Here is a 12,624-nt window from a genome sequence, read left to right as displayed (position 1 = left end):
ACTGGAAGTTGCTCTGGAGAAAAGCATCTGCTACATAAGTAAATGTAAATGTAAGTTGCTCCATTTTTCTGGTAGCACATTTGGGATCTTATCAGTCAGTTCATCACCAGTCCCTTTCATGGGGCTCCCTGTAGGGTATACCAAGGTAAGTAAAGACATCGTTCTCTGTTGGTGTGGAAAGTGGGATTCCAGAAGAAACCTTCAGGCTGCCCTGGCGCATCACATCTTTGTTGAGAGAGTGTTCCGAGAGGCTCATTTTCTTGGTTTTGGCCAGGGCCCTCATGGAACGGTTGAAATAGGCAGATCCAGTGAAGTACAGCAGCGCGCAGGCAAACTCATTGTATGGCACTACAATGATGTCCAGTCTCCGGTGCCGCTGCCCGGGGCCCGGTAGACGGCACACACCCAGATACTTCTTTTGTTCTCCATTCTCCTCGTTGCTGACGAGGTCATCTGTCAGAAAGCCTGTATTGAACACATCCCCACCCAGCACCGTGAAATCTTAATTCATTTACAATTCCTACATGTCTATAAAAGTTATAATGCAATGCAAATGGCACATACCATGCTGATGCAGGTTTAGTAGTATTTTACTGAAGACATTCCTGTGGGATTTTCCATCTGGGTGTGTAATGAGAACATCCACATCTCCGCAGGTTGCCTTCCCTCTACGGTACGAGCCACATGCAATGGCCAGCAGACCTGGGTTCAGGGAGTGGGCAGCATCCCTTACCTGCATGCACAAAGCAACAGACTGAGTTATCAAATCCTAAAAGATCATTACATATCAATTCCTGCACAAATACATACACATATACACACTGTACTTTACAGTACACTATATGCAAGGTTCAATCAGAAAAATAATCACAGGCTAACTGGTGGAATGATTCAATACTTTTAGGAGAAGAGCGGTGGTCATGCCTTGTTGCCCAATTCAAAGTTTCAAAAAAATACCCTAGGAGACATTAAAAGTGAAAATATTTCCAACTGCTGGATTTTGTACACAGAAAAAGTATTGTAATCTAAATTCAGACTACCAAAAGCACAAAACGATATTGCTTTTTATGGCATTTGCAATTCTTTTTCTTTATTAGTATGCTATCCCTTATTCTTACAGAGAAGTCAACAGCTCTTTAAATCCATGTTTTCAGCCTGAAAGGTCACAACATGATTAATCCTCAATCAACCCCCTTTCTCTAGTAGCCCCAAAGAGTGGCTTAGACTGCTGACAACTAATCCTTATATATAAAAAAAAGGACAGGCATTTCAAGGAGCAAAAAAAAAAAAAAAAAAAGTTAAGAATGTGATTAAAGTAAATATAACTTTTTTCTCTCTTAGACTGTGATGCTTGTAGACTTGAGACAACATATTTTGTAGAAAAAGACACATTAAAATGGTCAAGAGAGATTCTTCAGAGTAAAAGTAGCCTGTAAATGAATTCATATTACTGTTTTTTCAATAGCAGCAGCTTCTTCTCTTGGCATCCGGTCTAGAAAATCGTCATAATGCTTCAGTCCTATTTTTTGCTGGGAGGTCAGCTGAGCCTTAGTGCGGATATCATCCAAAGTGCGAAAGCCCTGACATTATAGAGAAACAACAAAAACATTTTTAAATAGTGTTAGAACTCCATTCATCCCACCTTTTATAATGGATAATTATCAATAACCACTTGTACAGTGCAGGGTCATGGTGGTTCAGACCCAGTCCTGGAAGCACTGGGAGTGAGGATAAGCATACTCTGGATGGGACACCAATCAGCTGCAGAGCAATAATACAGACACTCATTCGCTCACACAAAACACACCAAGGGCAATTTAGAGTCACCAATTCTCCTGAAACATGTGTCCTTACATTGTGGTAGGAAAATAGAGCACAACGTAGAAACCCATGAGTATAAGAGGGACAACAGGCAAACTACAAACAGGCAGATTCAAACCTACAGCCCAGGAGCTATGAGGCATAAGTGCTACCTGCTGCACAGTTGTTCTGCCTGGTTAAAGTGCATGGAGAACCTGAACTGAAGTCCCCACTGGCCCCAGCATTAAAACCATAAAGCATAATTCTTTTACATTTATTAATTTAGCTGTGACTTTTCTCCAAAGGTAGATTTTAGCAAAGAAACTTACAATGATTTTCCCATTTATACAACCAGGAAATTTTAACCGGAGCAATTAAGTGTGTACCCTGCCTAATGTAGTAATGGGCTTCAGACCATCTCATGCCCACTAGGACAAGTGATTATCGATAGTCAGAGAATTTCAGGCAAATACCTTGCTTAAGGGTACTGCAGCAGGGTGTCATACTTAAACCTTGGTTCTTCTGGGACAAGCTTGGAGCTCTAGCCACTACAACACCTGCTGCCCCTTTCTAGGTTATGCTCAACGTCAGAAAGACACACTAAAAATCATGTTAATTAACCACTGTATAACAATTATAACACTGTATGCCGAACCTGTTGATACCACAACTTTGCAGTCTTGGCACCAGCACCCCAGATATTGGTGAAGAGTTCTAGTACTGGAACATCCTCTCCTATGTAGTCCAACTTGCGAAGGTGGCCACTCTCCATGATTTCCATGATCTTTTCTGCCATTCGTTTCCCAATACCTTGGATCTTACAAGCCTCCTTTCAAGCAGCAATCACCAAAAAAAAAAAAAAAGTCTTTAACTGTTACACTTTCAGTACACAATGCAAAAATAAATTTATTTAAAAACCCATTTCTAAGGATAGCAAGTACAACAGGGTCAAAGGGTAATACATATTTTCGATATGCATAGTCACCACCCACCACTGTACTCAAACTCTGAAAGCACACTAGCCTGACAATGATATAAAAAGCAGAGCAAAGCAAGAAGTGAAGTTTGCAGTGTAGGCTATGAGTAAAGTTGAGTGAAACTCCAGCCAATTTTTTACAATGTTTAGAAGTACCTCAAAGAAACAAGCCTGAATTACAGAAATGTCTCTGGAAGCATAATGTTTCTGTTTACTCCTTCAGCTAATGTTTTTCTCCAAGGAAACTTACAATGTTAAATTACCTAGAAGGTGTTTACATCTGGGTAATTTTATTAGAGCAATTTTAGGGTCAGTACCTTGCTCAGAGGTCCTACAGCTAGAGATAGGATTTGAACCCACAACATCTGGATCCAAAGGCAGCAGTTCCAACCACTATGCTACCAGCTGCCCCAGTTGTAGACTCCTGCCAAACACCTCATGACACATTTTGACTACGTATACTCATGTTTTCCAGCCATTCTATCCTGCTGAACAAAATGGCCCAGAGACCATACATAAAGCACTAGGTGCACTTTTTCTAAGCAAACAGGGCTCTATGGTGTCCCCTGCCACTGTAGAAACATAGTAATAATGTTAATGAAACACAGCCATCACTATATTATAAATAATAGTTTCTGATGTCATGTATTGTTTGCCGTGAAGAACAACAGTTGTAAAATATGTAACAAACATTGAATCAGGACCATACCCAACACACTTTAACAGTTCAAGAAGAGGATATTTTGGAAAAACAACTCACCTCAAATGAAGTAATGGGTTTGTGGTAGCTCTTAAGTGCACTGACAGCTTTTGAGTAACTAAGTGATCTCCACTTATCCCCTTGATGTGTGTAAGCCTTGGCCAAGAGCTCCAGCTTGTCTGTGATGTGCTTGTTATAATTTTCAGTTTTAGAGAGAGAAGACTGAGCACAAACCCACTTCTCTAGAGTGGGTTTCTGTTCCAAGGGCAATATCTCACTCTTGGGATTGAGCCCTTTGATGAGGGCATCAAGATCATTTTGTGAGACATCATCTTCCTCTCTCTCACCTGATATCTTTTGAAATTAAAAAAAAAAAGCTGTTAAGTCATGTTATTGACCAACCTTCCTTTCAAAAGCAACTCTTCTTCTAGAACGAATAAAACCAATTAATGAAATCTTTAATCATGACAACTAGATCATTATGAAACAAGAGTTTTAATTTAACAACTGCTGCCATTTGACCTACTTGTTGCAATACATCATCCTCTTTTGCTTCAGGCGGTGGTGGAATTCCTTTTGAGAGTGAGCAGCTTGGGACTTCACTACATGAATCTTCTTTTGCTTCTCCTTCAAAGCTTTCCACTTGACTTAAAAATCAAAAGTAAAAGAAGGGAATGAGAAAAAACAAATTTCTATATTTACAGCAGAATTTTTTTTTTTTTTTTTAAAATAACCGTTCCTGAGAAACAGACTCTTTAAGCAGTTGAAAATTAAGGACCCCCTCGTAAAATAATGTCCCTACATAAATTTGGAAAAGGCTGCACATAATTACATCACAGCTAGTGGCAGCATAGAAAAATGTTCTTTTTCTTTTTAACTTGGTTAATATTTTCTATGCAAGCCTGTGCTAACCCCCTGAAGTCCATTCACAGACCATGAAGCAGTCAGGTTAAATAGCCCTCATCTCATTTATTAACATGATACTTTACTTACACAGCATAAGACAATTTTAAAAATAAAATTCTTGAGTAAAGTTTAAGTTTGTTTCTGCAGTTATATTTTTGAAACACAATTCTGTTAACATTAATCATACATTTCTTCAGTCCTTGAGGGATTCAATAAGACTGCCTTGAAACTAATAAGATGTCAGATTAGCATTATAAAGAAGCTTGAAACACATCTTGAAAATATGAAATGGAAAAAAGCAACAACTGAGACAGGTGGAATGCTGACAAGAGCAAAGTTTCTTTATACCTGCTAGGTATGGGGAGGCTGTAGTTTGAAGTGCTGAGCAATGTCTTCTCTGTAATGCACAGACTAAGCCAGGAACTCTTTACCAGCTGCACTGACAAAGGAAGTCTCTCCACCTTCAGCAGGCGCAAGGCACGATCAAAGTCCATGGAATCATCCAGAATGACATGAGTGACACTGGGACAGAAGGTAGGCTCAACCAGTCCACCATTTTGGGAGACCTGCTTCTCAAATATTTTACAGCGGGCATTCCCAATACCAGCTGGGAGTATGTGTACTGACACTCCTTTAAAGAAATTTCCTAGAATGAAATGGACAATGTCAGAATTACACTAATACAGAGGCAGAGCATGCCACCCCACCCCCCATCACTATGCACCTACTGAAACGACTGGATATCTTCATATGATTGACAAATGATTATTTACCTGTTACTGCATCCTCGCTTTTCTTTTTGCCTGGAGGCCCTTCTTTCCCTTCAAGTTCATCTCCACTCTGTCTCTTCACTTTTGGGAAGGCTTTTACAATGCCAGGCAGTGCCATCTGCAGAGAGAAACCAAAAAGAAATCACACCCTCACTCAATTCAGTTTAAATTATTGTCATTTTTCTTTCCAAAAGATATATTTATGCAATTTACTTGAGCAACTCGTGATGAATTGGATAAGGACCTTAAGCTTCTCAACAATTTTGCTGTTACCATGATAAAATTAGCAAAACAAGCTGTAAAATACTAGATACTAGTAAAAAAAAAAAATTAGCAATTTAAATTATAAAGTGCTCTTACGATAACACTAATATTTTTCCTCAGCGCCACTGACTTCACTACATTAACGATATAAAATATATATAATACCAGTCTAATGACTATAATATATAAGATTTAAAATACAACCTCTTTTTTGGAGAGCAGCAACACAACACAGGCACGTGAGTTTAAAAAAAAAAAAAAACAGAGATTTAAAAAACGGAAAACTTCCGGGTTCATAAACCGGAAACATTACTTTGATGAAAATTGTCCTTTCGGTTGCTTTTAATTTTTCTTAATGACGTTTAACTGAGTCATTCAAAAGTGCCGTTAAAACAGTAAATAGAGTTTACTTTATTTTAATAATGAGGTTTTTTTTGTTTTGTTAGCGGAGCTGATCACTTGTTGCCTAGGTTACAGGCGTTGCTTCCTGTCAGAGACGTGTATTTGTCAACATGGCGACCCAGAGCTGGTCGGACCTTCTGAAAGCTTCGAGAAAAACTGTTTTAGTGCACGATGGTCAGTAAATGATGCATTTGAGTGTATGACTAATTATATGAACAAATAGTTGCAAGTATATTCGTGTGCTTTGTTTAAATGATGATTACACCTGCATCTGTGAACATACTTGTTTACCTGTTTCCACATCCACGATCGGATTATTTATCATCATGTACTAACAAATTAAAAACTCTTTCAGGGAAAAGAAAAGTGCACTATCTGTTTTCTGACGGGAAGGAACTGGCAGAAGAGTATGAAATGAACACTGATGAGCTTCTCGGTAAGTTCAACTTCTGCATGCATCAAGATTGAGGAGGTAGATTGAAAGTTTCCACGGACCTCCTTGTGTTTTATCAGCAATATGTTTGAACCTTTTTTTCCTGAAGTACGAAAGTGGCGTAAAAAGAATGCAGTGGGAGCACAGGGACCATGGGAAGTAGAAGTTGGAGAACCTGCTCTTTCTGTAGAGTCTGTGTTGGAGCCTCATGTGATCAAGGAAAACTCTTCAAATGTATGTCTCTCTTTTTACAGAAGAAATCATTTCATGAATGTCATTCCAATGAATAAACATGCTTTCTAGGTTGATAATAATTTTGATCTTTGCTAATTTCCCCTTCAGCCCCTGTTCATGCGCAAAGACACCAAAACCAGTTTTCAGTGGAGAATCCGGAACCTTCCCTACCCAAAAGATGTCTACATGGTTTCTGTTGAGCCCAAGGAACGCTGTTGCATCATCAGAACAACAAACAAAAAGTAAGTCTTGTGATATGGAATAAATAATTCAATGATTCTATAGGTCTCTTTTTATTAACCTTTATTAAGATGATGCTTTTCCCCAAGGAAACTTACAATGTTACAGAAGCACCTTTACAAGAATTCACGTTTGATTTCCCCATCGAAACAGTAGAATATGCTTACCGCAATAATTCATGGTCAATACCGTGATAAATAGCTGTAGACGGATTTGTAATGGAAACCGCATTCTTAGAGGATAGCCCTAGTCACCGTAGTACCCGCTGCCCCAAAAGACCTGGAAAATTCCCTTTGCCAGCTATATCAAAATTAGCAGCACAATTCGAGCTCAGAGGAGTGAAGAATATATTTGGACACCCATCCAGTGAAAAATTTAACCTTCACTTTAAAATCTGCCAAGAACATCTGACCAGTTGCTGGTCTCTGAACGTGAGCTTTTTGTCATAGTACTTTGAGCTTGCATAGTAGATGTGATTTTTTCAGGGCATAAATTAAGGAAGTAAAAATAAAAGTCGTGACCTTATTTTTCTTCCCAAGTGCAGGCACTCCGTACACTGTACACTGCCCCCCCTACTCGCCCCACAGGTGGCAGTATTTGACTAAAGATCCCTGCGTGGCCTGTGTGACAGTACAGAGTACTCACCCTTCAGGAGTCAGCGGTTTTCTTAGCTTCTAAAATTAGTGTATTCATTTCTGTTCTGTGACTATGATTAGGAGCATAAATGGCTACACTAACAAATTTGGGGATCCAAACAATAATGATTAATAATGTAATAGTAATCACACAAAAGGTAAATTATTTATATATTATTAGCATATAACATTCTCTCAGAATCATAATAACTAGTTTCCGGAAGGTAATCTGTCAGCATATCCCCATGCACATGTAAGTATGCCACACTTATTGCATGTATGTTCCACATAAAAATCTCTTTCCTGAGAGAAGACAACACGGTTGATTTATTACTTAATTTTGACTAAAGAAAGAGCACTAAGGGTACCGTGATGCTTTCTGGAATACAAATGTTTGCACGGAATTGTCTGAATTCAAGGACTCTGAAAGAATGACTGTATTAGTAACGTTTAAATGCCGACTTAAAAAGATTTTTTGTTACTGTAAGTCATTGCAATAAACACACACACACATACACACATTATCTAAACCGCTTGCTCCATACGGGGTCGCGGGGAGCCGGAGCCTAACCCGGCAACACAGGGCATAGGGCTGGAGGGGGAGTGGACACACCCAGGACGGGACGCCACTCCATCGCAAGGCACCCCAAGCGGGACTCGAACCCCAGGCCCACTGGAGAGCAGGACCCGGTCCAACCCACTGCACCACTGTGCCCCCCCCTGCAATAAACACCTCAGTGCATATCATGTATATCAATTGCTCTCATTAATTACTGGAGAATTGTATCCTGTCCCATGTGACTGATGCTCTGAGTTGACCTGTGGATCGATCAGAATTAAATTTGAATTGCCTTTTCTCGACAGAACTGCTGGCTTCTTAGGTTCTTTCCAAGGTGACTTTTGGGATTTTCTTTCACTTGTTTAGCAGTTTGCTTGCACAATGTGATAGTGCGGCTTTCCAGGGTTTGCCCAGAATTTGTCCTGGGAATATGCTTACACAGAGGATCTAAAAACTGTGATTAGCCAGTGACCACATCAGCGGTTGATCTGTCACCTTGAAACAGTGGTTGGTTCCACCCTCTATCACACATGATTTGTCCTCAGATGTTCTTTTGAGTATGCTGTTTGTGGTCTTTAGAGGGTCACATATCAGTCTGTGTTTTATTTGACAGATCATTGTATCACGTCCATGGTACAGATTTTTTTCATATAGAGTGTGTGGTTATTCACAAACAGGTATTGTAAAGGTGTCTGCTATGTTATTGGTGATACTTGTATGGATAATCTGATACAGATTTAGCCACTTGTGAACAAAATGTTGGTAAAACATCGTAAAGGGTTTCGAATGTGGCATTCTTGGTATTAATGATCTCAAAGAGTGTGTGACAGAGATTTAATAAAAGTGTGAGTTGTAGTAATGTTTGGAATCCAAAAAGAATGTAAAGCATTGCTTCACCCATCACCTGTCACCTGTAGCTTAAATTGTCTCTGTGATTTGTTGTGATTTATACAGGTGCAAAGGAGGCCTGTGAAACATCCTTTATCCCAAGGCTGTCCTCTAATTACAGAGCGTAGGGTACACGTACAGACAAGTGCCACGCTGATCACTGAGACCACTTCAAGAACACCTTGGCTAGAAAAAGAGGAATAAATGATAATATAGTCGGGAGAAAAAAATGTTTATCTTTCCTGTCCTTCATGTTTCTCGGGTGTACCAGTTAATCCCACAAATCCCCGTTCTGCCTACAACAGGAATCACTCTGAAAAGCTTTTATTTTTAAGTGAAACAGGGCAGATCTCTGTTTTGCCCCAGGGTTGCCCCTTTCCCTGCGAAGACTTCATTTCTCGACGCTCCCTCAAGTTGGTACTAGAAGTGAGGGGCTCAGCTGCTCTTTCCATTGCGTGAAGTCACTGGCGACCTTTCACATCAACGTGGGACATTCAGATTTGCACCTCACTTTTAACCTCTGCTGCCTGCAACACAAAACCTTATGCTTTCAACGCTGCGGGACAGTGTACGTCAGCGAGCTGTTTCCGGTGATACTTAACGCTACGCTGAAGCAAGGTCTCTGAATGAGCAAGACAAAAAATGTGAATTCGAATTTCAGTTTAATCCCCCTTGTACGATATATATTTATGTTTCTCTTTCAGCTGCAGTGAAGGATTTTACTCCCTTCCCCTGAAAGCAGAGGGATCATCTTAGCATTCTTCTGGATATGGCTTTCAAAGTCTGCGGAGTTTTGCTCAATAACTTCCACTGACCTCAGCCCATCCTGTTTTTACCGCAAAGGTCAACGGTGACATAGAAGGACTACTAGTGTCTATGGGGGTTAAGAGATCACAGTCCACGCTGAGCTGCACACCACTTAGGGGAGTGGCCTACAAATAGCAATGTCTCCTTTGGGAGATGATGTTAAAGCCATTAAACTGTATTGTTGTTTTATAGGAATTTCTTTGTCCCTCATTATCTGCTGTATTCCATTACTTTTCATGGAATGACTCTGATGTAATTTCCATTTTTTTTCAAAACTTTTTCAGGTGTGTGACATACCAGCATTTGTGGCGTTCAGCCAGTATTTGAGATCCCAGTGTTAAACCGAGTATGTTTTTCAGGTATTATAAGAAGTTCTCCATTCCGGATATGGACAGGTGCCAGCTGCCGCTGGAGAGCTCCGCCCTCACCTTCACCCATGCAAACAACACTTTAATCATCAGCGTAAGTGCCGAATTTACGAGTGAGCTTAGGGGTGTCTGTCATGAGAGGAACGCAGCCTTTGCACCCTACACAGTTTATTTCTTTAATTTCCCTGTGCAGCTGAATGACCACAGTATGAAAATACTGTTCAGGAAAGGCTCACCTAAAATTCCCTGATGTTTTCACAGATTACAGAAAGACTAGCATGAGTCAGTGTCTCTCGTTCGGAAAGATTATATGGGTAATTTGTCCGTTTCTTTGCTTTGAGTCTTGCGGACACAAAGTAACTCTGCCTTCAAATTGAAAAGGCGTGCCATTCGAAAAGGAGCATGCTGTCCTCCCAAGTTTCCGCCAAAGATGCCCCGAAAGACACCTGGGACCTTTGGAAGTTTCAGTTAATGAAAAATGACATAACAGCATAAACAGAACAAGAAAACAAAACATTTCTGCTCAGTATTTGTTATTGTTTTGTTTCACACTGTGTGCACAGTTTTATAGAAGGCATAATGTACATTACCAGTATGACAAAATTAATACTGTCTGTCTCCCTTATGTGTTACAGTAAATGTTATACTTTTGGCGTAGCAGTCAATGAGTTCCGACATAGTTTTCGAGTGGCAGTTCACTTGTTACGTTGACCTCAGAATAGCTATGAACAGGACAATTTTTCAGGTGAGAACGTTATGCTGAAAGTGTATATTGTCAGTATAATTCCTGATTACCTTATGATTTCTGCTGTTGATTGTATATATATCTATTTAGAATGGGTGTTCATAAAATGCGTAGCTGAGGTATCTAGTCTTATGTTTGCGGAAGGAGATGCGAGGTGGGCTGCGCGATGAGTTCAGCAGATTCGAACTGCAAACGTCACCCTATATCTGCGTCTGATGTACGGGTAAGGTTTGTTAATCGATGTTTTCTTTCCTTCATTTTACATACAGTATAAGAAACCCAAGGAGATTCTCACCCTTGAGCAGGAACTGCTGAGAAATGTGAAGAAGATAAAAAGTGTCAACGATGGAGACGGAGACTGCAAAACGCAGTGAGGAGCGGCAGAGACAGAGACATGCGTCAGACATTGTCTTAAAATGCTTGAAATGCACCACAGCTGCTCAAATTCCTCTGTTTAGGTATTTATCGTGTATTTGGGAGATGAAAATTGTCATCTAAATGCTCATTGGCTGTGTTCCTTTTTTTCCCCTTTTTTCTCTCTGAAAGTGTTGTTTAAATAACATATTTCGAAATGAAGATGTATTAAACTGGTTTTGTTTGGCCCATCTGACTTTAATGTAAAAAAAAGCCCGACAACGTGCGGTTGGCTGGGTTAAACCGAGCAAAGTGTAACCTGATAATTCCGTTCTATTTGATCTTCAAATGCAGAAAATCCGAGGACTTTAACGACAATAGAATAAAAAAAAAACATGTTTTCATTTGCTCGGCATTAACAATGGCGGGGCATGTTTTGACAGGCCGCTGGACTAACAGTGATGTGTAACCCCTGTTAAGTACCCCTAAAGTGCTGTAAAAATGGCCTACTGAAATGCGGAACAACCTTTTTAAGGTGGTATTCCACTTGCGAGCCCTACGAGTGGCGTATGTGTGGTTTGTTCCGTGGATCCTGGCCACCCGTACTTTTAAAGAACAATGACCTTTTTCCCCCCTGAGGGTCCTCGCTTTATTGTGTGTGGCCCTTACCCCATGGACTTCAAAGCTCGAAGCTTTAGTGTGTTTTCAAGAACACAAACGGTTCACCTTGCCCCAGTCTTTTCACACACACTTGCTCGGTTGCTCACGGATAGTTTTCATTACAGCCACATTACATATTCTTCCAAGCGACTTACTGTGTGTGTTCTGTTGAATTATAATAGAAAGTGCACTGCTAGCTGTTGTTTTAAACTTCGTCAACACTGATGATGTAAGACTTTTGACTGCTTTCCACACTGAGTGTTAAGTAAATATGTCTGAAAGGGAGACGCTTTCATAACAAGCTTTATTTTTACTTGTTTCATACCTGCGGTGTGAGATTTTACCCCCGACGCTGGGTTCTGCCACCTTCTGATGTTCGAGCAATAGGTAAACGTTTAATAAGCATACCTATCGAAGCTCGTTGTGTGAAAACGGAGCGACTTTGCGTGTTTCAGATTACGAGCTGTGACAGTTATCTGGTGAGATGAAAATAAGCTGTGTAAGTTTAGACAGTGAGTGCTAACAATTAATTTACATTATTCATTTATTATTATACAGTTACATTAGATTTCTTAATTTTGCTGATGCTTTTCTCTAAAGCAACGTACAGTGTTAAGCTACTTCCAATTATTTACACAGCTTGGTAATTTTACTAGAGCAATTTCAGGGAAAGTACCTTGCTGGAGGGTAATACAGCCACAGGTGGGAATCGAACTTGCGACCTTTACGCTACCAGCTCTCCCGGTAGTTAGGCAGCAGCATAACAATACATACACATTGGACAGGGTACCATGCTTTTGGTGCCATATGCGGGAAATGATTGTAATGGGGTAAAATCGAGGTTTTCAGATACCTTTGGTATCTAAACTCACTCCACAGTGCT

The 12,624-nt window shown here is 40.1% G+C and overlaps 2 protein-coding genes across 3 annotated transcripts; one reads left to right on the top strand and one right to left on the bottom strand.

Moving 5' to 3' along the window:
• On the bottom strand, window positions 1-5,713 carry poll (polymerase (DNA directed), lambda). The gene is made up of 9 exons (XM_018750855.2): window positions 5,621-5,713; window positions 5,156-5,270; window positions 4,731-5,028; window positions 4,003-4,123; window positions 3,537-3,830; window positions 2,456-2,629; window positions 1,452-1,580; window positions 565-733; window positions 1-465 (listed from the first exon to the last, which is right to left on the bottom strand). The coding sequence occupies exons 1-9, from the start codon at window positions 5,711-5,713 to the stop codon at window positions 104-106; spliced, it is 1,755 nt and encodes a 584-aa protein (XP_018606371.2). The 3' UTR covers window positions 1-103.
• A 182-nt stretch (window positions 5,714-5,895) lies between these two features.
• On the top strand, window positions 5,896-12,013 carry dpcd (deleted in primary ciliary dyskinesia homolog (mouse)). 2 transcript variants are annotated; one of them, XM_018750825.1, is made up of 6 exons: window positions 5,896-5,992; window positions 6,174-6,254; window positions 6,361-6,485; window positions 6,594-6,727; window positions 9,974-10,076; window positions 10,997-12,013. In XM_018750825.1, the coding sequence occupies exons 1-6, from the start codon at window positions 5,929-5,931 to the stop codon at window positions 11,099-11,101; spliced, it is 612 nt and encodes a 203-aa protein (XP_018606341.1). In that variant the 5' UTR covers window positions 5,896-5,928; the 3' UTR covers window positions 11,102-12,013. The 2 variants fall into 2 exon arrangements, with proteins under 2 accessions (XP_018606341.1, XP_018606342.1); XM_018750826.1 differs by lacking the exon at window positions 10,997-12,013 and adding an exon at window positions 10,618-10,641.
• The last annotated feature ends 611 nt before the right edge of the window (window positions 12,014-12,624 follow it).

Source organism: Scleropages formosus, chromosome 16 (assembly GCF_900964775.1).
Source record: "Scleropages formosus chromosome 16, fSclFor1.1, whole genome shotgun sequence".
NCBI lineage: Eukaryota > Metazoa > Chordata > Actinopteri > Osteoglossiformes > Osteoglossidae > Scleropages > Scleropages formosus.
The sequence above is the reverse complement of the archived record's forward strand: the minus strand, read 5'-3'. Positions and strand labels throughout refer to the sequence as shown.

Bases quoted from the DNA above. Each gene is read 5' to 3' on its own strand.
- poll (XM_018750855.2), bottom strand. From the start codon at position 5,713: ATGAACCCGGAAGTTTTCCGTTTTTTAAATCTCTGTTTTTTTTTTTTT. The intron at 5,271-5,620 runs GTTGTATTTTAA...TTCTCTCTGCAG, and splicing joins TGCTGCTCTCCAAAAAAGAG to ATGGCACTGCCTGGCATTGT. The intron at 734-1,451 runs GTAATATGAATT...TTGTGCATGCAG, and splicing joins CTGCTGCTATTGAAAAAACA to GTAAGGGATGCTGCCCACTC.
- dpcd (XM_018750825.1), top strand. From the start codon at position 5,929: ATGGCGACCCAGAGCTGGTCGGACCTTCTGAAAGCTTCGAGAAAAACT. The intron at 6,255-6,360 runs GTAAGTTCAACT...TTTTTCCTGAAG, and splicing joins GAACACTGATGAGCTTCTCG to TACGAAAGTGGCGTAAAAAG. The intron at 6,728-9,973 runs GTAAGTCTTGTG...TATGTTTTTCAG, and splicing joins ATCAGAACAACAAACAAAAA to GTATTATAAGAAGTTCTCCA.